The sequence below is a fragment of the Rutilus rutilus genome (assembly GCF_951802725.1).
Source record: "Rutilus rutilus genome assembly, chromosome: 10".
Taxonomy (NCBI): domain Eukaryota; kingdom Metazoa; phylum Chordata; class Actinopteri; order Cypriniformes; family Leuciscidae; genus Rutilus; species Rutilus rutilus.
The window spans coordinates 39,312,349-39,336,651 of record NC_140215.1 but is presented as its reverse complement, the minus strand read 5'-3'; the positions used below and the strand labels follow the sequence as shown (position 1 = coordinate 39,336,651).

The 24,303-nt window shown below is 43.0% G+C and overlaps 2 protein-coding genes across 7 annotated transcripts; both read left to right on the top strand.

Annotated features, from left to right (window-relative positions):
* Positions 1 to 1,139: 1,139 nt before the first annotated feature.
* On the top strand, positions 1,140 to 3,973 carry LOC311298713 (uncharacterized protein). 4 transcript variants are annotated; one of them, XM_084421853.1, is made up of 5 exons: positions 1,194 to 1,507; positions 2,313 to 2,444; positions 2,516 to 2,611; positions 2,715 to 2,852; positions 3,111 to 3,973. In XM_084421853.1, exons 4-5 carry the CDS (start codon positions 2,756 to 2,758, stop codon positions 3,875 to 3,877), a joined length of 864 nt encoding a protein of 287 aa, XP_084277979.1. In that variant the 5' UTR covers positions 1,194 to 1,507; positions 2,313 to 2,444; positions 2,516 to 2,611; positions 2,715 to 2,755; the 3' UTR covers positions 3,878 to 3,973. The 4 variants fall into 4 exon arrangements, with proteins under 4 accessions (XP_084277977.1, XP_084277979.1, XP_084277978.1 ...); XM_084421854.1 differs by having other exon boundaries at positions 1,209 to 1,507; positions 2,526 to 2,611; XM_084421851.1 differs by lacking the exon at positions 2,516 to 2,611 and having other exon boundaries at positions 1,140 to 1,507.
* A 3,573-nt stretch (positions 3,974 to 7,546) lies between these two features.
* LOC311298710 (uncharacterized protein) lies at positions 7,547 to 10,420 on the top strand. Of its 3 annotated transcripts, XM_084421844.1 has the most exons (5): positions 7,582 to 7,895; positions 8,701 to 8,832; positions 8,904 to 8,999; positions 9,101 to 9,238; positions 9,495 to 10,420. In XM_084421844.1, exons 4-5 carry the CDS (start codon positions 9,142 to 9,144, stop codon positions 10,322 to 10,324), a joined length of 927 nt encoding a protein of 308 aa, XP_084277970.1. In that variant the 5' UTR covers positions 7,582 to 7,895; positions 8,701 to 8,832; positions 8,904 to 8,999; positions 9,101 to 9,141; the 3' UTR covers positions 10,325 to 10,420. The 3 variants fall into 3 exon arrangements, with proteins under 3 accessions (XP_084277968.1, XP_084277970.1, XP_084277969.1); XM_084421842.1 differs by lacking the exon at positions 8,904 to 8,999 and having other exon boundaries at positions 7,547 to 7,895; XM_084421843.1 differs by lacking the exon at positions 8,904 to 8,999 and having other exon boundaries at positions 9,561 to 10,420.
* Positions 10,421 to 24,303: the final 13,883 nt, after the last annotated feature.

Genomic DNA, 24,303 nt, shown 5'->3' with positions numbered 1-24,303 from the left:
TATGTGCAGGCCCGGGGCAAGTGGAAAGATTGCTTTCTCGCCATAGCATTTAGTACTCTGCGTTGTGCCCGCAGCATCCCCAGTCCAAATCCGGATCATGGCATCTTTTCGTGTAGGTGAAGACGTTGTTGAACTCCTTTTTGCCAACACAATATTTTCGCCATCCACATTGATAGTTGGCCCCAGGTGTTCTCTGAGCATGTGACTCACTGGCGGGAGTAGTCGTGGCCGAGAGGTTAAGGCGATGGACTTGAAATCCATTGGGGTCTCCCCGCGCAGGTTCGAACCCTGCCGACTACGTGGCTCCCCGTCACTTTGTCTGTTTGCGACAGGAATTGTGACATCCAGGAGCTTTGTACGAGCTGCTTTTTTCTCTAAAACGGAAAATTGGGCAACCCACATCTCTTTTCAAGCCTGAAGTGAGCAGGGTTTTGTGTAGGTGAAGACGTCGTTAGTTTATAAATAAGTGTTTTGGCACACCTGTCCGAGTGACGCTACAAATTCTTCTAAAATCGGATTTTATTTCGGGCATGTTAAATTAGCGTTCGACAAACGCGAACAACCTTTTATTTATATACACTCACAATAACAATTAAATGTTGTGCTTTTGTAAAATAAAGAAAACAAACAGGGTGCGCTTTCTGCCGTCTCGGTCTCCGTCACAGAAATTAACCAAAATTCTATAGGCTACTTGCCTCGGTCACGATAAGAAATATGTCTATAGAAAGCTTGAGTGAACAAATATTATCTGATTATGCAAATATGCAAATCCATATGAAACCATCCAATATTAAATTGGCTATGATATAACCATGGCTGTGTATTCCCCTATATTCACTACAGTGGCTGGAAACATTGTTTTCATTCATAATTACTTGCATGGATTCACATCGCAAATCAATCAGCAATTGAAAAATTCAGATTCAAATTCTAGACATGCCCCTTTGTCTCTTGATGTCAGTCTCCAGTAGAGATCCATTTCCTGGAGAGTTTAGGTGTAGGAGTTTAGTCATAATTACAACTTGTAACTTGTGGTAGAGCTCCGACTTGTACCACGTGATCGCTGTACCACCTGACCACTGCAGATTCAATCATCTCGTAATTACGGTAATTATTACGACGTCCAACCCTAATCAAACACACCTGAACAAGCTAATCAAGGTCTTCAAGATTAGGCTATATTAGAAAGCTGCAGGCAAGTGATATTCATTAGGGTTGGAGTTACCCAGACCCCCAATTGGATCTTCAAAAAGTGTTTTAAACTCTTCTGATAGCGTTTGTTGTGGGACTCAGCTGATATTTTGATGCAGCAACAGGGGTCTTTCTTTGTAGTTTTGTGGTCCTTGCTGTCCGCCCCCCTCCTGACTCACTAATTCAGTGCATCTTCCAGCAGAGTTGATTTTGAGATTGCAGGTCGAGAGGATGACAGCTCAAGTGTATTGCTCATTTAGTGCTGTTTTATTGTGTCTGTCTGCTTGTTTAAGCACAACAGACGCTGGAGTCCTAGGTGAGAAGTTGTTTTAGCTTCATTACGCAGCCTGCAGAAGTGCATAAATAAAGTGCCTTACAAAATTTGATTTCAGACACATCTGCTTACAAAAATACAGTACAGACGTCAAGCGGAAGTTCATCTTTGTGTGTTGGTTTAGTTTTAATAATAAGCAACGTATAAATATGCAAACTGTCGTAACTTTATGCATTTTTCATTGTACAAGTAAAACCCATATAATCACTAATAGGCATTTTTGTTTACTGTTAAACACGAACATTAGTGTTATAATATGGCTGCAAAATTGTGACCGGACTGTATCAATCCTGAGTTTAAACTTTTGCCTAAAGTTTTTTTTTTTGTTTTGTTTTAACAAATGCATAAGCCTACAATATAACGTGGGGAGCTAATTATAACCGATAACTCTGCGTTTTACATATATAGTGGGTTTCTATGTTTGTTTTGTTTTCTGTTGAGTAGCTTATTAAAATGCTAAAAAGGAAATGAGGGTGGTCATGGGGATGGCATCATTTTTGAAGATGTACACCAGTAAATTTGTATACAACATATTAACTGATTTCTATCAGCATTGCACTATTACTCACTCTACTACAGTGGGGTAGGTTGTAACTTCACGCTCAGTCTTTGAAACCGATTGATGCAGTTTAGTGAAAAATGGTAGACTTCTAAGCTACTTGACTTGAAGCAGATAAATGTGTGAATATTATAAAGTTTGAGACTCATTGCAAAACCCCTGACTTGCAAATGCTGAAGCAAACTTTTACAGTACTTCCTGGTCTCCCCTAATGATCCTCTTCTGTAGTGTCTGGTCAGTGTCCGGCGATGCTGACGGTCGTGCCCTCCCGACGAGGATGCACTTCTGATAGAGACTGCTCTGGAGGACACAAATGCTGTCAATTTCCCTGTGGGGCTGCGTGTGTGCCGCCTGTTTTCAGTGAGTTTTAATTATTGATGCATGCTATACGTCTTCCAGAAAAAAACCCCTGAACAAATGTTTTCACTCAGGAATTGCTAGTAAGTTTCACAAATAATTGCAAAGAAACTGCAAGTAACACATTGACCTAAACGTGAAACTATGAAGTAGATGGACTGAATATTCCGGTAAATCCTCCTACGATCATCTCTTCTTTTTTTTTTTTCATACAGTGTACGAGACATTCAGTATTCAGTGATGTGGTTTCTCTGTCATGTGTCTCTATAACAGCAAAGGCAGGGGAGTGTCCAAGCACAAAGTCTGGAACAGGAATGTGTGCAGAGTTGTGTTACTATGACAGTGACTGTCCGAACAATGAGAAATGCTGCAGCAATGGATGTGGACATCAGTGTATGGATCCATTTGCAGGTATTTATGTTATTATATTAGTGTTTGGGTCAGCTTCCTCATTTCAGTTTGTCTTGTTTTATAATTAATCGTTCTCAATGTAAAAAGTATTCAGCCAATAGCACAGGATGGCTTTACAAAATTAATTCATGTGATTAATTAATACGATCATGATTAATAATTAAGAGGTGTAAAACTTGGTATTTGGGTTTTGTGCTGTATCTGAGACTGAATGCCTCTAAACGGACTGACTGAAGTTGACTATCTGTATCCATCCAGTGAAGCCTGCAGCCGAACCGCCGAAGCCTCCAGGAAAGCCTGCAGCTGAACCTCCAAAGCCTCCAGGGAAGCCTGCAGCCGAACCTCCGAAGCCTCCAGGGAAGCCTGCAGCCGAACCTCCAAAGCCTCCAGTGAAGCCTGCAGCTGAACCTCCGAAGCCTCCAGGGAAGCCTGCAGCCGAACCGCCGAAGCCTCCAGGGAAGCCTGCAGCCGAACCTCCAAAGCCTCCAGTGAAGCCTGCAGCTGAACCTCCGAAGCCTCCAGTAAAGCTTCCAGTGGAGCCTTCTACCGAAGAGCCGGAGCCTTCTGCCGAACTGCCGGAGCCTTCTGCCGAACTGCCGGAGCCTTCTACCGAACTGCCGGAGCCTTCTGCCGAACTGCCGGAGCCTTCTGCTGAACTGCCGGAGCCTTCTACCGAACCTCCGGAGCCATCAGACGAACTGCCAGTGATGCCTCCAGTGGAACCCCCGAAGCCTCCAGTGAAGCCTGCAGCCAAGCCTCCAATGAAGCCTGCAGCCGAACACCCGAAGCCTCCAATGAAGCCTGCGGCCGAACCCCCGAAGCCTCCAATGAAGCCTGCAGCTGAACCCCCGAAGCCTCCTGTGAAGCCTGCAGCCGAACCGCCCAAGCCTCCAATGAAGCCTGCAGCCGAACCCCCGAAGCCTCCTGTGAAGCCTGCAGCCGGACCGCCCAAGCCTCCAATGAAGCCTGCAGCCGAACCTCCAAAGCCAACTGACCCTTATGGCAAATGTCCTGGCCATAAGTAATGTGGCTATGCATGCAGTTAACTGTGCTGATTTAACCATTGGATGTATGGTGTTTTCCCTGTTTATCACCAAATAAATCTCACACTTGTAAGACCATTTCCTCTCTTTTTTTCTTTTTTTTTTTTAAGTGGGAAAACAAGGAATTAGATTTTTGTGTTCCAGTGTTAGTTTGGCTGTTCTCTCACATAATGGCTCATTGGAATCAATGCGTGAGATCCCACTCTCCAAAGCCGTGCCTCCTTCAAAACGCTTGAAAACACACAGCAGAGTCTGTAAAGTGTCAAAGGTCGAAAGACTGCACTAAATTGCCTCATGTCTAAAATGCATAACATTATAGTGATAATGAACGTAAACAACTTGCAGTGCTCTAGTTGTACCACCTGACTGATGCAGATTCAGTTTGGCGTTGATAGTGTTGACATGGAAACTTCTGAATCCAAATGCAATGTTTGGACGAACAATTCTGTGAAGTTTCAACCAGTATTGTCTATTGACCAATAGTCTTCTGCATTCTGAAGCATTTTAGTGAAATTGTGTCTTCTAGTGGTCGTTTTATTTTAGGAAGTTGCAACTTCAAGCCTATTAACAGATGATCCCTTTAGTTACCTGCGACCAAATGAGTTCTGAATGCCTGTAACGCCGCGTTCACACTGCACAATTTTCAAAGTAGTCGAGTCACTGTTCTTTTCACACTGCACGACTATCTGGGTTAACGTTCAGTTGCTGCTGTGTGCACGATGCACCGATGACAGTTTCACACTGCATGACTATACAAAAGAAAGAATCGCTGACAACTGTCTGGTCTGCAAACTGCGTTTCACAACCAAACCCACGCAAGAAGTGGCAGGAGTAGTCGTGGCCGAGAGGTTAAGGCGATGGACTTGAAATCCATTGGGGTCTCCCCGCGCAGGTTCGAACCCTCTTCGTCTGTTTGCGACAGGAATTGTGACATCCAGGAGCTTTGTACGAGCTGCATTTTTTTTTTTTCTCTAACACAGAAAACTGGGCAACCCACATCTCTTTTCAAGCCTGAAGTGAGCTGGTTTTTGTGTAGGTGAAGACGTCGTTGAACTCCTTTTTGCCAACACAATATGTTAGCTGAGTGCATCCTCTGCTGCTCACATCCACATTGATGGTTGGCCCGGGTGTCCTCTGCTGCTCACTTCCAGAAAGGAAAATAGCATGTGACTCACTACCACTATCACTGACTCACTTTCAAGAGCAGTCGTGACCGAGAGGTTAAGGCGATGGCCTCGAAAACCATTGGGGTCTCCCCACGCAGGTTCGAACCCTGCTGACTATGTGACTCCTTGTCACTTTGTCTGATTGTGACATCCAGGATCTTTGTACGATCTGCTTTTTTTTTTCGAACACGGACATTGGGCTCTTTTCAAGCCTGAAGTGGGCATCGTTTCAAAAGGCCCAGATCATATGTGATTTTGGCCATTCTATTCAGGCTGTCGGAGCAATGGCTTTGGCATCCCCCGACAACTTCACGGCCTTCATGTTGTGCAGCTCAAGAGTCGCCGCATTATATTTTATGGAGAATCTTGGATATTAGTGTTTTGAAATGTTGCATTCGTTCTCTCTTAGAAAAGTCAAACAGAAACCTACTCATTATGTCCCAGTTGCTCTTTTGTCGAAACCACCTTAGAGTTAGCAACATGCCACGAAAAAAAAACTCCACTCTTTCAATGTCAGTGTTCCTAGCTTTGGAAGGAGCAGCCTATCTCTCTCGTCCCTTTATAAATTGTGGTCTTCATCCTTTAATACCACAAACTTTAAGCTGACAAAGCATGAACACTTTAGGGGGAAAGTGCTGTTATATCCCTAGGGTGGCTGTTCCCTGGCGAAAGCCCGGCTAGCTCAAATGGTAGCGCCTTGGACTTTTAATCTGAAGGTCCAGGGTTCAAGTCCCTGTTCGGGCGAAGGTTTGTTGCAGACCTCCCCTAATCTCTTGCTGTGCTCTTCCCAGCCTTTGAGAGAGGTGGTCTTCCTCTTCAAGATTAAGATGTGGCGGGGTTATTTCCCAGCATTTGGTGTTGTTTTGCCTGCTGTAATGCTTGGTTACTAGGGACTTTAAGCAACAGCTGCTGATGGAACGGCAAAGAGCTAAAGAGCGCAAAAATCACTAAGCAACATTAAAGAGGATGGCGTAGGGGTAATTTAATCATCAGACAAAATACAAAAAAAGGAAGTGATTTTAAAAAGGAAGAGAAGGGTTGCTTTTGGCATTTAATGATATACAGAAACGATTACAATGCCACATAACCTAAAACATAACATTAATATTCTTAATCTGTCACGTAGTAACGACTACGGCAAATCAGCTGTTCTCCCGTAGTAGACGGTTACAGTAGAACGTCGCGAGGTAGCAGTTAATGTCGCGCGTGCGCAATAGAACGACAGAATGCCGTTCCACCAGAGGCTGTTGCTCAAAGACCCTACTGTCTAGGCAAGCGGTGGTGGGGGACTTTGAGAGAACTGAGCTGAAGCTTGCCGTTGACTCTGTATGTGCAGGCCCGGGGCAAGTGGAAAGATTGCTTTCTCGCCATAGCATTTAGTACTCTGCGTTGTGCCCGCAGCATCCCCAGTCCAAATCCGGATCATGGCATCTTTTCGTGTAGGTGAAGACGTTGTTGAACTCCTTTTTGCCAACACAATATTTTCGCCATCCACATTGATAGTTGGCCCCAGGTGTTCTCTGAGCATGTGACTCACTGGCAGGAGTAGTCGTGGCCGAGAGGTTAAGGCGATGGACTTGAAATCCATTGGGGTCTCCCCGCGCAGGTTCGAACCCTGCCGACTACGTGGCTCCCCGTCACTTTGTCTGTTTGCGACAGGAATTGTGACATCCAGGAGCTTTGTACGAGCTGCTTTTTTCTCTAAAACGGAAAATTGGGCAACCCACATCTCTTTTCAAGCCTGAAGTGAGCAGGGTTTTGTGTAGGTGAAGACGTCGTTAGTTTATAAATAAGTGTTTTGGCACACCTGTCCGAGTGACGCTACAAATTCTTCTAAAATCGGATTTTATTTCGGGCATGTTAAATTAGCGTTCGACAAACGCGAACAACCTTTTATTTATATACACTCACAATAACAATTAAATGTTGTGCTTTTGTAAAATAAAGAAAACAAACAGGGTGCGCTTTCTGCCGTCTCGGTCTCCGTCACAGAAATTAACCAAAATTCTATAGGCTACTTGCCTCGGTCACGATAAGAAATATGTCTATAGAAAGCTTGAGTGAACAAATATTATCTGATTATGCAAATATGCAAATCCATATGAAACCATCCAATATTAAATTGGCTATGATATAACCATGGCTGTGTATTCCCCTATATTCACTACAGTGGCTGGAAACATTGTTTTCATTCATAATTACTTGCATGGATTCACATCGCAAATCAATCAGCAATTGAAAAATTCAGATTCAAATTCTAGACATGCCCCTTTGTCTCTTGATGTCAGTCTCCAGTAGAGATCCATTTCCTGGAGAGTTTAGGTGTAGGAGTTTAGTCATAATTACAACTTGTAACTTGTGGTAGAACTCCGACTTGTACCACGTGATCGCTGTACCACCTGACCACTGCAGATTCAATCATCTCGTAATTACGGTAATTATTACGACGTCCAACCCTAATCAAACACACCTGAACAAGCTAATCAAGGTCTTCAAGATTAGGCTATATTAGAAAGCTGCAGGCAAGTGATATTCATTAGGGTTGGAGTTACCCAGACCCCCAATTGGATCTTCAAAAAGTGTTTTAAACTCTTCTGATAGCGTTTGTTGTGGGACTCAGCTGATATTTTGATGCAGCAACAGGGGTCTTTCTTTGTAGTTTTGTGGTCCTTGCTGTCCGCCCCCCTCCTGACTCACTAATTCAGTGCATCTTCCAGCAGAGTTGATTTTGAGATTGCAGGTCGAGAGGATGACAGCTCAAGTGTATTGCTCATTTAGTGCTGTTTTATTGTGTCTGTCTGCTTGTTTAAGCACAACAGACGCTGGAGTCCTAGGTGAGAAGTTGTTTTAGCTTCATTACGCAGCCTGCAGAAGTGCATAAATAAAGTGCCTTACAAAATTTGATTTCAGACACATCTGCTTACAAAAATACAGTACAGACGTCAAGTGGAAGTTCATCTTTGTGTGTTGGTTTAGTTTTAATAATAAGCAACGTATAAATATGCAAACTGTCGTAACTTTATGCATTTTTCATTGTACAAGTAAAACCCATATAATCACTAATAGGCATTTTTGTTTACTGTTAAACACGAACATTAGTGTTATAATATGGCTGCAAAATTGTTACCGGACTGTATCAATCCTGAGTTTAAACTTTTGCCTAAAGTTTTTTTGTTTGTTTTGTTTTAACAAATGCATAAGCCTACAATATAACGTGGGGAGCTAATTATAACCGATAAGTCTGCGTTTTACATATATAGTGGGTTTCTATGTTTGTTTTGTTTTCTGTTGAGTAGCTTATTAAAATGCTAAAAAGGAAATGAGGGTGGTCATGGGGATGGCATCATTTTTGAAGATGTACACCAGTAAATTTGTATACAACATATTAACTGATTTCTATCAGCATTGCACTATTACTCACTCTACTACAGTGGGGTAGGTTGTAACTTCACGCTCAGTCTTTGAAACCGATTGATGCAGTTTAGTGAAAAATGGTAGACTTCTAAGCTACTTGACTTGAAGCAGATAAATGTGTGAATATTATAAAGTTTGAGACTCATTGCAAAACCCCTGACTTGCAAATGCTGAAGCAAACTTTTACAGTACTTCCTGGTCTCCCCTAATGATCCTCTTCTGTAGTGTCTGGTCAGTGTCCGGCGATGCTGACGGTCGTGCCCTCCCGACGAGGATGCACTTCTGATAGAGACTGCTCTGGAGGACACAAATGCTGTCAATTTCCCTGTGGGGCTGCGTGTGTGCCGCCTGTTTTCAGTGAGTTTTAATTATTGATGCATGCTATACGTCTTCCAGAAAAAAACCCCTGAACAAATGTTTTCACTCAGGAATTGCTAGTAAGTTTCACAAATAATTGCAAAGAAACTGCAAGTAACACATTGACCTAAACGTGAAACTATGAAGTAGATGGACTGAATATTCCGGTAAATCCTCCTACGATCATCTCTTCTTTTTTTTTTCATACAGTGTACGAGACATTCAGTATTCAGTGATGTGGTTTCTCTGTCATGTGTCCCTATAACAGCAAAGGCAGGGGAGTGTCCAAGCACAAAGTCTGGAACAGGAATGTGTGCAGAGTTGTGTTACTATGACAGTGACTGTCCGAACAATGAGAAATGCTGCAGCAATGGATGTGGACATCAGTGTATGGATCCATTTGCAGGTATTTGTTATTATATTAGTGTTTGGGTCAGCTTCCTCATTTCAGTTTGTCTTGTTTTATAATTAATCGTTCTCAATGTAAAAAGTATTCAGCCAATAGCACAGGATGGCTTTACAAAATTAATTCATGTGATTAATTAATACGATCATGATTAATAATTAAGAGGTGTAAAACTTGGTATTTGGGTTTTGTGCTGTATCTGAGACTGAATGCCTCTAAACGGACTGACTGAAGTTGACTATCTGTATCCATCCAGTGAAGCCTGCAGCCGAACCGCCGAAGCCTCCAGGAAAGCCTGCAGCTGAACCTCCAAAGCCTCCAGGGAAGCCTGCAGCCGAACCTCCGAAGCCTCCAGTGAAGCCTGCAGCTGAACCTCCGAAGCCTCCAGGGAAGCCTGCAGCCGAACCGCCGAAGCCTCCAGGGAAGCCTGCAGCCGAACCGCCGAAGCCTCCAGGGAAGCCTGCAGCCGAACCTCCAAAGCCTCCAGTGAAGCCTGCAGCTGAACCTCCGAAGCCTCCAGTAAAGCTTCCAGTGGAGCCTTCTACCGAAGAGCCGGAGCCTTCTGCCGAACTGCCGGAGCCTTCTACCGAACTGCCGGAGCCTTCTGCCGAACTGCCGGAGCCTTCTGCCGAACTGCCGGAGCCTTCTACCGAACTGCCGGAGCCTTCTGCCGAACTGCCGGAGCCTTCTGCCGAACTGCCGGAGCCTTCTGCTGAACTGCCGGAGCCTTCTACCGAACCTCCGGAGCCATCAGACGAACTGCCAGTGATGCCTCCAGTGGAACCCCCGAAGCCTCCAGTGAAGCCTGCAGCCAAGCCTCCAATGAAGCCTGCAGCCGAACCCCCGAAGCCTCCAATGAAGCCTGCGGCCGAACCCCCGAAGCCTCCAATGAAGCCTGCAGCTGAACCCCCGAAGCCTCCTGTGAAGCCTGCAGCCGAACCGCCCAAGCCTCCAATGAAGCCTGCAGCCGAACCCCCGAAGCCTCCTGTGAAGCCTGCAGCCGGACCGCCCAAGCCTCCAATGAAGCCTGCAGCCGAACCTCCAAAGCCAACTGACCCTTATGGCAAATGTCCTGGCCATAAGTAATGTGGCTATGCATGCAGTTAACTGTGCTGATTTAACCATTGGATGTATGGTGTTTTCCCTGTTTATCACCAAATAAATCTCACACTTGTAAGACCATTTCCTCTCTTTTTTTCTTTTTTTTTTTTTAAGTGGGAAAACAAGGAATTAGATTTTTGTGTTCCAGTGTTAGTTTGGCTGTTCTCTCACATAATGGCTCATTGGAATCAATGCGTGAGATCCCACTCTCCAAAGCCGTGCCTCCTTCAAAACGCTTGAAAACACACAGCAGAGTCTGTAAAGTGTCAAAGGTCGAAAGACTGCACTAAATTGCCTCATGTCTAAAATGCATAACATTATAGTGATAATGAACGTAAACAACTTGCAGTGCTCTAGTTGTACCACCTGACTGATGCAGATTCAGTTTGGCGTTGATAGTGTTGACATGGAAACTTCTGAATCCAAATGCAATGTTTGGACGAACAATTCTGTGAAGTTTCAACCAGTATTGTCTATTGACCAATAGTCTTCTGCATTCTGAAGCATTTTAGTGAAATTGTGTCTTCTAGTGGTCGTTTTATTTTAGGAAGTTGCAACTTCAAGCCTATTAACAGATGATCCCTTTAGTTACCTGCGACCAAATGAGTTCTGAATGCCTGTAACGCCGCGTTCACACTGCACAATTTTCAAAGTAGTCGAGTCACTGTTCTTTTCACACTGCACGACTATCTGGGTTAACGTTCAGTTGCTGCTGTGTGCACGATGCACCGATGACAGTTTCACACTGCATGACTATACAAAAGAAAGAATCGCTGACAACTGTCTGGTCTGCAAACTGCGTTTCACAACCAAACCCACGCAAGAAGTGGCAGGAGTAGTCGTGGCCGAGAGGTTAAGGCGATGGACTTGAAATCCATTGGGGTCTCCCCGCGCAGGTTCGAACCCTCTTCGTCTGTTTGCGACAGGAATTGTGACATCCAGGAGCTTTGTACGAGCTGCATTTTTTTTTTTTCTCTAACACAGAAAACTGGGCAACCCACATCTCTTTTCAAGCCTGAAGTGAGCTGGTTTTTGTGTAGGTGAAGACGTCGTTGAACTCCTTTTTGCCAACACAATATGTTAGCTGAGTGCATCCTCTGCTGCTCACATCCACATTGATGGTTGGCCCGGGTGTCCTCTGCTGCTCACTTCCAGAAAGGAAAATAGCATGTGACTCACTACCACTATCACTGACTCACTTTCAAGAGCAGTCATGACCGAGAGGTTAAGGCGATGGCCTCGAAAACCATTGGGGTCTCCCCACGCAGGTTCGAACCCTGCTGACTATGTGACTCCTTGTCACTTTGTCTGATTGTGACATCCAGGATCTTTGTACGATCTGCTTTTTTTTTCCGAACACGGACATTGGGCTCTTTTCAAGCCTGAAGTGGGCATCGTTTCAAAAGGCCCAGATCATATGTGATTTTGGCCATTCTATTCAGGCTGTCGGAGCAATGGCTTTGGCATCCCCCGACAACTTCACGGCCTTCATGTTGTGCAGCTCAAGAGTCGCCGCATTATATTTTATGGAGAATCTTGGATATTAGTGTTTTGAAATGTTGCATTCGTTCTCTCTTAGAAAAGTCAAACAGAAACCTACTCATTATGTCCCAGTTGCTCTTTTGTCGAAACCACCTTAGAGTTAGCAACATGCCACGAAAAAAAAACTCCACTCTTTCAATGTCAGTGTTCCTAGCTTTGGAAGGAGCAGCCTATCTCTCTCGTCCCTTTATAAATTGTGGTCTTCATCCTTTAATACCACAAACTTTAAGCTGACAAAGCATGAACACTTTAGGGGGAAAGTGCTGTTATATCCCTAGGGTGGCTGTTCCCTGGCGAAAGCCCGGCTAGCTCAAATGGTAGCGCCTTGGACTTTTAATCTGAAGGTCCAGGGTTCAAGTCCCTGTTCGGGCGAAGGTTTGTTGCAGACCTCCCCTAATCTCTTGCTGTGCTCTTCCCAGCCTTTGAGAGAGGTGGTCTTCCTCTTCAAGATTAAGATGTGGCGGGGTTATTTCCCAGCATTTGGTGTTGTTTTGCCTGCTGTAATGCTTGGTTACTAGGGACTTTAAGCAACAGCTGCTGATGGAACGGCAAAGAGCTAAAGAGCGCAAAAATCACTAAGCAACAGTAAAGAGGATGGCGTAGGGGTAATTTAATCATCAGACAAAATACAAAAAAAGGAAGTGATTTTAAAAAGGAAGAGAAGGGTTGCTTTTGGCATTTAATGATATACAGAAACGATTACAATGCCACATAACCTAAAACATAACATTAATATTCTTAATCTGTCACGTAGTAACGACTACGGCAAGCAGACAAGCAGACAGACACAATAAAACACAATAAACTGTCTGCACAATAAACAAGTCTGTCTGCACAATAAACAAGCAGACAGACACAATAAAACAGCACTAAATGAGCAATACACTTGAGCTGTCATCCTCTCGACCTGCAATCTCAAAATCAACTCTGCTGGAAGATGCACTGAATTAGTGAGTCAGGAGGGGGGCGGACAGCAAGGACCACAAAACTACAAAGAAAGACCCCTGTTGCTGCATCAAAATATCAGCTGAGTCCCACAACAAACGCTATCAGAAGAGTTTAAAACACTTTTTGAAGATCCAATTGGGGGTCTGGGTAACTCCAACCCTAATGAATATCACTTGCCTGCAGCTTTCTAATATAGCCTAATCTTGAAGACCTTGATTAGCTTGTTCAGGTGTGTTTGATTAGGGTTGGACGTCGTAATAATTACCGTAATTACGAGATGATTGAATCTGCAGTGGTCAGGTGGTACAGCGATCACGTGGTACAAGTCGGAGTTCTACCATAAGTTACAAGTTGTAATTATGACTAAACTCCTACACCTAAACTCTCCAGGAAATGGATCTCTACTGGAGACTGACATCAAGAGACAAAGGGGCATGTCTAGAATTTGAATCTGAATTTTTCAATTGCTGATTGATTTGCGATGTGAATCCATGCAAGTAATTATGAATGAAAACAATGTTTCCAGCCACTGTAGTGAATATAGGGGAATACACAGCCATGGTTATATCATAGCCAATTTAATATTGGATGGTTTCATATGGATTTGCATATTTGCATAATCAGATCATATTTGTTCACTCAAGCTTTCTATAGACATATTTCTTATCGTGACCGAGGCAAGTAGCCTATAGAATTTTGGTTAATTTCTGTGACGGAGACCGAGATGGCAGAAAGCGCACCCTGTTTGTTTTCTTTATTTTACAAAAGCACAACATTTAATTGTTATTGTGAGTGTATATAAATAAAAGGTTGTTCGCGTTTGTCGAACGCTAATTTAACATGCCCGAAATAAAATCCGATTTTAGAAGAATTTGTAGCGTCACTCGGACAGGTGTGCCAAAACACTTATTTATAAACTAACGACGTCTTCACCTACACAAAACCCTGCTCACTTCAGGCTTGAAAAGAGATGTGGGTTGCCCAATTTTCCGTTTTAGAGAAAAAAGCAGCTCGTACAAAGCTCCTGGATGTCACAATTCCTGTCGCAAACAGACAAAGTGACGGGGAGCCACGTAGTCGGCAGGGTTCGAACCTGCGCGGGGAGACCCCAATGGATTTCAAGTCCATCGCCTTAACCTCTCCCGCTAAAGCTGGGGAACAATAGTCTGTTTGAGGAAGTGGAGAAGGAAAAAGAAGGGGAAGAAGGGGAAGGAGGAAAAAGAGAGAAAAGAGAAGGAAAAAAAGAGAAAAATGAAACGAAAGGGAGGGGAAAGGGAAAAGGTAAACCCACCTTTCACACTTCTGTGTGGTTTTTGGTAGATTGGTATTCATATTTTATAGAAAATTGCCTTTTTATATATTTCATGGGCAAATCACTGACGTGAACGACATCGGTTCGAGTCCCACATCGGACAAGGTTTAAATCACCCAATAGTCTACAGAGAATGCTGATTGTGAATGAAAATAAATAATTTGCCACCAAGATTAATTTCTTTGTGATTTGATACTGATTTTTCAATGGAAACTGCATAAAATGTAAGCATTCTTTTCTTAATGTATATATGTATATAAACCTATATGTGTACATTTCATATGCTTTTATGCCTTAACACTTATTTTATTAAAAAGTGTTTTATCGATACATGTTTTTATTTAATAATTACCCATATGAATATGGAGTTCCTTGAAATGTGCTATATATATATATATATATAGGCCTATAATAATAATAATAATAATAATAACAATGTTTTGACTCAGGCTCACTGAATGATTAATGAATGACGAGAAACTATTCTATGAACAATAAAAAGTTTTTTTATTTTTAACAATAAAATATAACATTAAACTATGCACATATTAATAAAGAGTATAGATGTAAACAAAATCTTAAAAGGTCATTATAAGCCTTCTCTTTAAATAATTTTATTATGCTTTATTAGTGACACATTTGGGTAGAGAATATATTCCAAATCTGAAAATACAGTATGAGAACAATTAACTGCACAATTACTAGAAATGTTTACCTTGGATATTATACAATTTGCAAGCACAATTTGTGGAAAAAACAACAACAACTGTGAACCAATTATATATATATATTGTATATATATTGTCCTTGCATTCTTTCTTGTGGCTCAGTCACACACCTGAATGAAAGGCTCATTAAGTATGCAGCCTCATTATGCGGGGGCATTGTCTCCTCAGGTGTGAATCACGCCCACCCGCATATTGCCTTTCCAAACAAAAAGTGTGTTACAAAATTTAAATCAATGTATTGTTTTATGTGAATGATTAGGCAGGATGATTTTCACATCATTTTGAAGAAAAAACTCTAGGCGACAAAATGCATTATTCAGAAGTCTTATTGACACATATTTAGTATGTGTTTTGTGGCCTTATTTCAGAAATTTTCATTTTTAGTTTTTTCAATAACCATGCATAAACATTATTTTCTCAAAAATACAAACATGTACATACTTGTTGCTCACATATTATGGTAGCCCTGTTTGTGCTAAATAGAGTGTAATTACACCTTTGCCATTAATATGTTTATAAGCAACTGAAAAAAAGCACAAATGTAAGGGCATGTCAGAACATCTCAAGGACCCCAAAAACACTTTAGACCCCAGAGGGTTAACTTTGAAATAAATATGATAAAATGTATACTTTAGTTTTTACAAAGAAAGATTACACTTGAAATATTGTTACAATTTTAATTGTTGTTGTAATTGTATAACCTTTTTAATAAAATAGCACAAAAAAAAAATATATATATATACAAGGATAGATGTAAACAAAATCTTAAAAGGTCAATATAAGTCTTCTCTTTAAATTATTTTTATTGTGTTTTATTAGTGACACATTTGGGTAGAGAATATATTCCAAAACTTTCTGAAAATACAGTATGAGAACAATTAACCGCACAATTACTAGAAATGTTTACCTCGGCTATTATACAATTTGCAAGCACAATTTGTGAAAAAAAAAAAAACAGCAACTGTGTTTCCAACTGTGAACCAATTATATATATATATATATATATATATATAGTCCTTGCATTCTTTCTTGTGGCTCAGTCACACACCTGAATGAATGGCTCATTATTTATGCAGCCTCATTATGCAGGGGCATTGTCTCCTCAGGTGTGAATCACGCCCACTCGTATATTGCCTTTCCAAACAAAAAGTGTGTTACAAAATTTAAATCAATGTTCTGTTTTATGTGAATGATTAGGCAGGATGATTTTCACATCATTTTGAAGAAAAAACTCTAGGCAACAAAATGCATTATTCAGAAGTCTTGTGGACACATATTTAGTATGTGTTTTGTGGCCTTATTTCAGAAATCTTCATTTTTAGTTTTTTCAATAACCATGCATAAACATTATTCTCTCAAAAATACAAACATGTACATACATGTTGCTCTCATATTATGGTAGCCCTGTTTGTGCTAAATGGAGTGTAATTATACCTTTGCCATTAAAGGTAGGGTAGGTAATCCTGTTCAGAAACACTTTTTTTTATACTGGGTGAAATGGTCCTTCCATCCTGATAGTAGTCAATACATTATGTGTTTAGAAAAAGGAATGAAAAAAATCGGACCTCTGTAGCAGCTGCAGGACAGTAAAAACTCTGCCATTCGGTGCGAATGTAAAGAACCAATCAGATGCCTTCATGTCTCGTGCCCGAGCCCCACTGCGTGCACTCATCACGTTCCCGGAAATATTCAGCTCAAAGCACCTGCATGCAGTCAGCGAAGGCAAACAAGGCAAAAACTACTTCCTCTGACCCTGCCCGCACTCTTGAACGACCTCCTCTGCTTCGCCCTCAACCCCGGACCTGTCCTCGAACCGACGATGCGGTACTTGTCTCCGGACTCGGAGTGTACGTTAGTCTTCATTAGAGTCAACAATGTTTTCATCATGGAAACTCTTACATGCAAAACACCGTATATGTTATGAATCTTACACGAAATTCACCTTCATCACAGTGTAACTGATGGTAATGGAAAAACGTGTATCAATGCAACCCGTTTTTAGTTTTGCCTTATAAATATAGCTCGTTACCGAATGAAACTTTACCAGTATCGATATGCTAGCTTGATAGTGAGTACTAAAATAAATCTTATTTGTTTATATTCATAGTGATAAAGTTAGGTATTTTATTACATGTGATTCTGACATGATGTCACTGTATGTACTGCGCTCCTTCCTCTCCACTCGTCTCAGGTAATAAATGCGTCTTCCAGCTCAGCCTGAGCGTTTGGCGTCGCGCGTTCATGTGTTTTGGGGGCGTGGCTTTGGAAGGAGCTCAGAAGGGAGGGGGTGGGAGTGAATGGAAATAATGAGCTGTGTTTATTGCAGATTAAAAGGTCTACAGTCACTCGATTTTTATAGTTTCTTTTTCAGAGTACTTACATTTTAATTATGTATTGGTATATAAAGACAGTTTAAACAAATTTGGAATGTTTTTTTTTTAGAAAAAGGATTACCTACCCTACCTTTAATATGTTTATAAGCAACTGAAAAAAGCACAAATGTCAGGGCATGTCAAAACATCTCAAGGACCCCAAAAACACCTCAGATAAAATAAAACTTTCCTTGCCTTTGTGACCACAGCATTGTAGGATCAGGATACACAAATCCAGTAACTGTAATTTGTTACAGTTACGTAAAAAAAACAAAACAAAAAAAACATAGTAATCATATTACAGTTACATTTTGTAAAAAGAGGGAATACTATCAGGATTACAATGGTTTCATTTAAAAATAAATAAATCAGTGTTTTGGCATAATCAGAGCCATCGCAATGGGGTAGGCAAGGTAGGCAGCAGCCTAGGGCCCGCAGCTGAAGGGGGCCCCCGATGGCCGCGCGGTCGTTAAGGTTGTGTATCTGCCCTCGTCAAACATTATCAACCACCGTAAACAAACCACCACAGTGAGACAGCGCTATCACTCTCCAGTACTGCTCCGTGAGAGGGGCCCCCCAAACTAGAGCGATTCCCCCTATGCAACGACAAACACTATGAGTGCCCTTATCACTGTAATGTTGAAGTGACATCCAAAAAACATAGTAATCATATTACAGTTACATTTTGTAAAAAGAGGGAATACTATCAGGATTACAATGGTTTCATTTAAAAATAAATAAATCAGTGTTTTGGCATAATCAGAGCCATGTAACGTAACGTTATAAAGGCAAAAGCTAGTTAACTGTTGTCACTTACTCTTGACGGCTGTCTGCCTGCGGCAGAAACTATAAAAACTTTGTCAATTCCAAACAAAATGAGCTGGTCCTATGACTCCCATGCAGTTAGGTCCAAACAAAATAATCCATCAAGTCCGGTTACATTTTAGGTGTACACAGGCTATCAATTTCCGTTGGTGATGTTTCTATTCCATCTGGAGAAAAATGCCATTTTTCCTTCGCGTTTGTCCTTCTATTCTTCTCCATCAACACATCTCAACACTTTGTACCGTACGCAACAGGTAGTTTTGCGTATGACGTTACTGTCTGTGGCATTATGGGAAGTGAAGTTCTTTTCCTGTAAAGTAAATATCGAATCCTCCACACTTCACTTTCATGATATGCTATGAGAATAACAATAAACGTATGGCTGTTCACCAGTTTTTTTTTTTTTTTTTTTTTTGCTTTATTAGGTGCTTTGCTTAAATTTCTGTCTGTGCCAATTGATAATGCCACCTCTTCACAAGCTGAAGGTATGTGTTACATCTAAAATAATTATTTTTAATTACTTATATTAAAATTAGTAAAATAATAATAATAATAATTATAACACAGTAATAATAATAATAATAAATTATTATTATTATTATTATTACTATTAAAAATCTGTATTTAACTATTTCTTTTAGGCTGTGATGGAACTTCAGATGTCAACTCTCGAGACCCAGCCAGGAGCAGTCAATCATCATCTCAGTTTGAGACTGACTGCGCCCCACTGCTTCTTACTACCTCCACCTCCACCACTCCAGCCGAAGAAAGCTCCTCTACTTCTCCAGCAGAAGATACCTCCACCTCCACCACTCCAGCCGAAGAAAGCTCCTCTACTTCTCCAGCAGAAGATACCTCCACCTCCACCACTCCAGCCGAAGAAAGCTCCTCTACTTCTCCAGCAGAAGATACCTCTACTCCTCCTGAATCTGAAGAGGCTGCACTTACTGCAACCCTCAGTGTTGATCCTGGGTTGTGGCCAGACGTAATAAATGATGAAACTCGTCAAATTGTTAGAAATGGACCAGTTCAAATTGTGGACTTTGATTTTCCTAAAAACGCTGAATTTCCACCAAGAAGGTTCACAAAAGCACCAAGAAGGTTCACGGAAAGCAGTTATACACAGAGTCATAGCCATTATCTGTCACCTGGCTGAACAAAACCAAGCCCTCAGGGGTACATCTAATGTACCATTTGATGATCGCAATGGGAATTTTCTGTCACTGGTTGAACTCATGGGTCAGTTTGATTCTGTGCTCAATGAACATTTGAAAAGAATTAAAAACAAAGAGATGAAAGTTCACTATCTAAGTCCAACTATTCAAAATGAGATTATAAATTTGGTAAGAGAGAAAATCATTGAGGAAATAATGCGAAGAGTTAAACTGGCCAAGTACTACTCTGTCATAATGGACTGCACACCAGACCTGTCACACAAGGAACAGCTGTCATTGGTGCTTAGAATAGTAAACTGTGAAACATCTGTTGGAGCAGCTATATCGGAGCATTTTGTTGGCTTTTTTGATGTTAAGGACACAACCGGAAGAGGGCTAACAGAGACTCTAGTAGGCTTCCTTCAGCAAAATGTGCTCAACATTTCTGACTGTCGCGGCCAATCATATGACAATGGGAGCAACATGATGGGCCACAAACAAGGTGTGCAGGCCAGAATTTTGCAAATGAACAGCAAAGCTCTGTGTGTGCCCTGCAGCAGTCACACACTAAATCTTGTTGTTTCAGATGCAGCAAAGTCATCTGTTATGTCTATGTCCTTTTTTGGTTTGCTCCAACGACTCTACAATCTGTTCAGCTCTTCAGTGCAACGGTGGGCTGTTCTCAAGCAACATGTCATGCAGTTGACTTTAAAAATGTTGTCAACAACCAGGTGGGAAGCTCGAATAGACAGTGTTAAAGTGTTGCGTTACCACCTACCGGAGGTTTTGGAAGCACTGTCTGCACTTCAGACTTTTGCTGTTGAAAAGAGGGATGCTGAAACATTGTCCACTGCCAAAAGTTTGCACAGTGAAATGAACACATGGCGTTTCCTTTTATGCACCATTATCTGGTACAATATTTTGTACCAGATAAACCACATGAGTAAACTTCTGCAGAGTCCAAATGTTTCTCTGGAAACACTCAGAAGAGAAACAGAAGGTGTGAGAGGTTATCTTATGCAGTTTAGAGAAAGTGGATTGTCTTGCTGTCAAACAGATGCAATGGACATTGCAGAGGAACTGAAGATTGAAAAAATACTTCCTGCAAAGAGACAGAAAAGAACACCAAAGCATTTTGACTGTGACTCAGCAGCAGAAGAAACTCTACACAGTCCAGAAGAGGCATTCAGAAGGGAATTATTTCTCCCTTTAGTAGACACTGCACTTAGAAGTCTCAACGACCGCTTCTCAAAAATGGAAGATGTGTATGCACTGTACAGTTTTCTATTTTCCAAAGACAACATGAGGCAAGCTGTAGAAGAGAATAAACTGCAAGTGAAATGCAAAACCTTAGAGAAGATGCTTCATGACATTGAGGCAGATGATTTAGTTTTGGAGGTCAGATCAGCCATCCATACCTTTCCTGATCATGTCTCTACATGCCCACAAGACATGCTGAATTACATTTACAGTGAGGGCATGCTGGATTTGTACAGCAATCTCAGCATAGCACTACGTCTCCTTCTGACACTTCCTATCACTGTAGCTTCTGGAGAGAGAAGCTTTTCAGCTTTGAAACTGATTAAGTCTTACCTCAGATCATCCATGAGCCAAGAAAGACTGAGAGGACTGGCACTTATATCAATAGAGCGTAACGTAAGGAGGTCATTGAACATGGAAGATTTGGTCACTGCTTTTGTGCAAGCTAAAGTCCGCAAGCGTTGCTAAACCTCTTAATTTTGGATGGTTATTCTTTGACCAAAAAATCCTTGTTGTACAATGTTGTTAAAATAGTTTGTGTTATACACCATTTTAATACCTTTCTTTTAATTCAACATAAATTGTATAGCTCAAGATTAAAACACTGCTCTGCATAAAGAGAAGACAGCTCTTAAGAAGGGAGGGAGGGAGGGGAGGTGAGGGAGGACTTGGGACCTCACTTCACTCTTTTGCCTAGGGCCCCCAAATATCTTGAAACGGCCCTGGGCATAATAACAGTATATTAAGCGCTGCTTGATTAGGCAGTAGTTCCTGGTTCTGTTGCCAGTCGTGACTCACGTGCGCCACCCGCTGGCGCATGTGCAAATAACAGCTGTCTACAATCCTCAAACGCAAATCCAATCACTGCGGTTGAAACGAGACTGCCCACGGTGAAAGACACTTTCAGTTCATCGCTAATATTTTGTTCTCTTACGAGAGGTTCTCTCGTACTGCGTAAGTCTTACGCTAGGGGAAAATCTCTTTTCCGCGAGATACTGAAGCCAAAAAATTATCCTTAATTTTTTAAATAATGTATAATGCGTTGCGGCAGCATGCAGACACAGGCGAGACGGCTCGCGCTCCTATTGGCTGCCCTGCGGCAACTGCAGCAGCCTATCGATAAGGCCCTATCGTCAGCTCCAATGGGGGCGCTTCGCGCCCAATACGTCACGTCCCGCTGAAACGGGCGTGGCCTTTGGCTATAAATATAGCTTCGAGAGGCTAGCTAACTGATTTTTCATCTCTTCAGCGGAGCTCACGCATCGCTGGATCCCGTGAGGAAGAAGCCACGCCGTCTGAGAAAGCTCTTCAGCGGGATGAGCCACTGCACCTGCGCCGCCTTCAGTCGCCGTTCCTGCTGCGCTATCCGGCGTTATATCATTTTCTCTGCTACTGTGTTTAGTGTGTGTGTGTGTTCGCCGCCGCGACACACTCTCATTGCACTAAAGAGCCGGGCGTCTTGAAAACCCTTTCCTGGGTGAGGATCACGCAGCTCTCGCGCTCGCTGACGGCGGCTGCCTTCACTGCGAGCTACTGCCTACGGTGACTCTGAGGACTCGCCTGGCATCCTTCTCTGAGACTGCACCTCCGTACCGCGCCGTAAAAAGCGCTGTGCTCAACGGGTCCCGGAACCTCCCCCAACTCGCAAAGCTCGCCGGTTCGCCCGCCTGCTTCGCTAGAGTCTCTTCCTGATGGACAGTGGCCGCCGTCTGCCGCCGCTTCCGTCGTGGATATCGACCAAGAAGCCGCGTCTGTGGGGGTGATGATACCTGCTCTCCCTCTGTTCGAGCCGCGCAAACTGCGCCGTTCACAGGGGATGTCAGGAGCGGACGGTCACGTGGTTAGTTTTTTCTTTACGTTACAAGAAAGCTACCCCCGCCCATTCACGCGTCACTCAACGGTGAAAGGAGAAAAGAGAGTGTTTAGATCCGTTGAGGCCAGATCATTTCTCACACATTTCTCAGTTCCCTCTTTAAGTTCAGGCGACTGGAAATGTCAATATTGCAGTAAACGAGCCTGTTGTAATACATGCATGCCTGCAAACAAACGCCATCACAAGACACGTTGATGCTCTCTTATATGCTCGCGCTAACTGTAAGCTTATGTATTCCCCCCTGTAGCTCAGTGGCGGAATCTTAGGCTTTCGCGCCAGAGACCTGTGTTCGAATTCCGTGTCTGCCGGCAGATAAAATTATGCCGTCAATGCTTTTGTTCTGTCAGTTCCCTTAAAAAGGCGACTGGAGATGTGTATTTTGCAGCCAGCGAGCGCGTTGTACAACCCGCTCGCCTGCACCCAAACACTGTTTCTATGGCAACTCAAAGTCTTCCTAGCCAGTCTAGGGAAACGACGGTGTTCAAGTCCCGCTGCGGCCGGACTTCCACCAAAACTTCTCGCTCGTTCAGTTCCAGAAAATGTGACTGTTCCAGTGTATTTAGCAGAAAACAAGCCGGTTTCACAGCCCGTTTGCCTGCACACAAACCCAGATAAATCCCATAAAGAGTGTATTTTCTGGTATTCCGGCCACGGCCGATGGTGTTATGAGTGTAGTAAAATGCCCACAGCCCAGTGCTCATTCCTACACACAAGCACAGCCCGCCACACGCGGCTCGCACAAATAAAATCGACTCATGTCGATTGTGCATTAGATGTAGTGAATGTGCCCACGACCCAGTGCCCACAAACACTACACATTGCATATCTCACGGTTTCTCAAGGCCGATGGTGTTATGAGTGTAGTAAAAATGCCCACAACCCAGTGTTCATTCCTACACACAAGCACAGCCCGCCAAAATACAGGGCTCGCACACATAAAATCGACTCATGTCGATTGTGCATTAAACGTAGTGTATGTGCCCACGACCCAGTGCCCACAAACACTACACACTGCACGTACCACGGTTTCTGTAAAAACGAAACCAACACGCATACAGTCAGCTCACGCCGACGGTGTTTTCAGTGCAGTAAATGTGCCCGCTGTCACTCACAGACATGACAAGCCCCACGGGGTTCCCCCCGCTCACTCTCCCTCGGCAACCCGCCGTAAGAGAGTCGAGCTCGGGCAGGCTGCCCGCTGTGATCAGCGCGCCCCCCGCCTCGAATGCTACAAGCACGATGTTTGTGTTTCAGCACACCGGAGCGCTCCGGTCGCCACCATGTCGCGGCCAGAGCCCAGATTCCATTCAACCCCTAGCTATTCATGCAAGTGCATGGGCAAAGCTTCCCGGGGTATCAGAATGGGTGCTAAACATCATAAAGAGAGGCTATTCACTACAGTTCGCTCGACGTCCCCGCCGTTATGCGGCGCAAATCGAAACTACGGTGGAAAAGGAAGTAGCACATCTACTTCGAGCCGAAATAGCGAAACTGTTGAGCAAAGGGGCCATAGAGCCTTTATCTCAGGCTCAGAGCGAAGGGGGTCTATACAGCAGATACTTTCTGGTACCGGAAAAAGACGGGGGTCTCAGACCATTCTAGATCTGAGACAGCTGAACAAAGTGCTTTCAAAACACCGGTTCAGAATGCTCACAACCAGGAAAATTCGCCAGGGGTACTGGTTTATGTCAATAGATCTGAAGGACGCGTATTTCAAATACAAATAGCGTCACGTCACAGGCGTTTCTTGAGATTCGCCTTCGAGGGCCAGGCTTATCAATACACAGTCCTGCAGTTCGGGTTGTCCCTAGCACCCCGCACATTCACGATGTGCATGGACGCAGCGCTCGCACCCCTGAAACTCCGGGGCGTGCGAGTTTTGAATTACCTGGACGATTGGCTGATTCTAGCTCGATCACAATCAGAGCTCATAGAACACAGGACCATTTT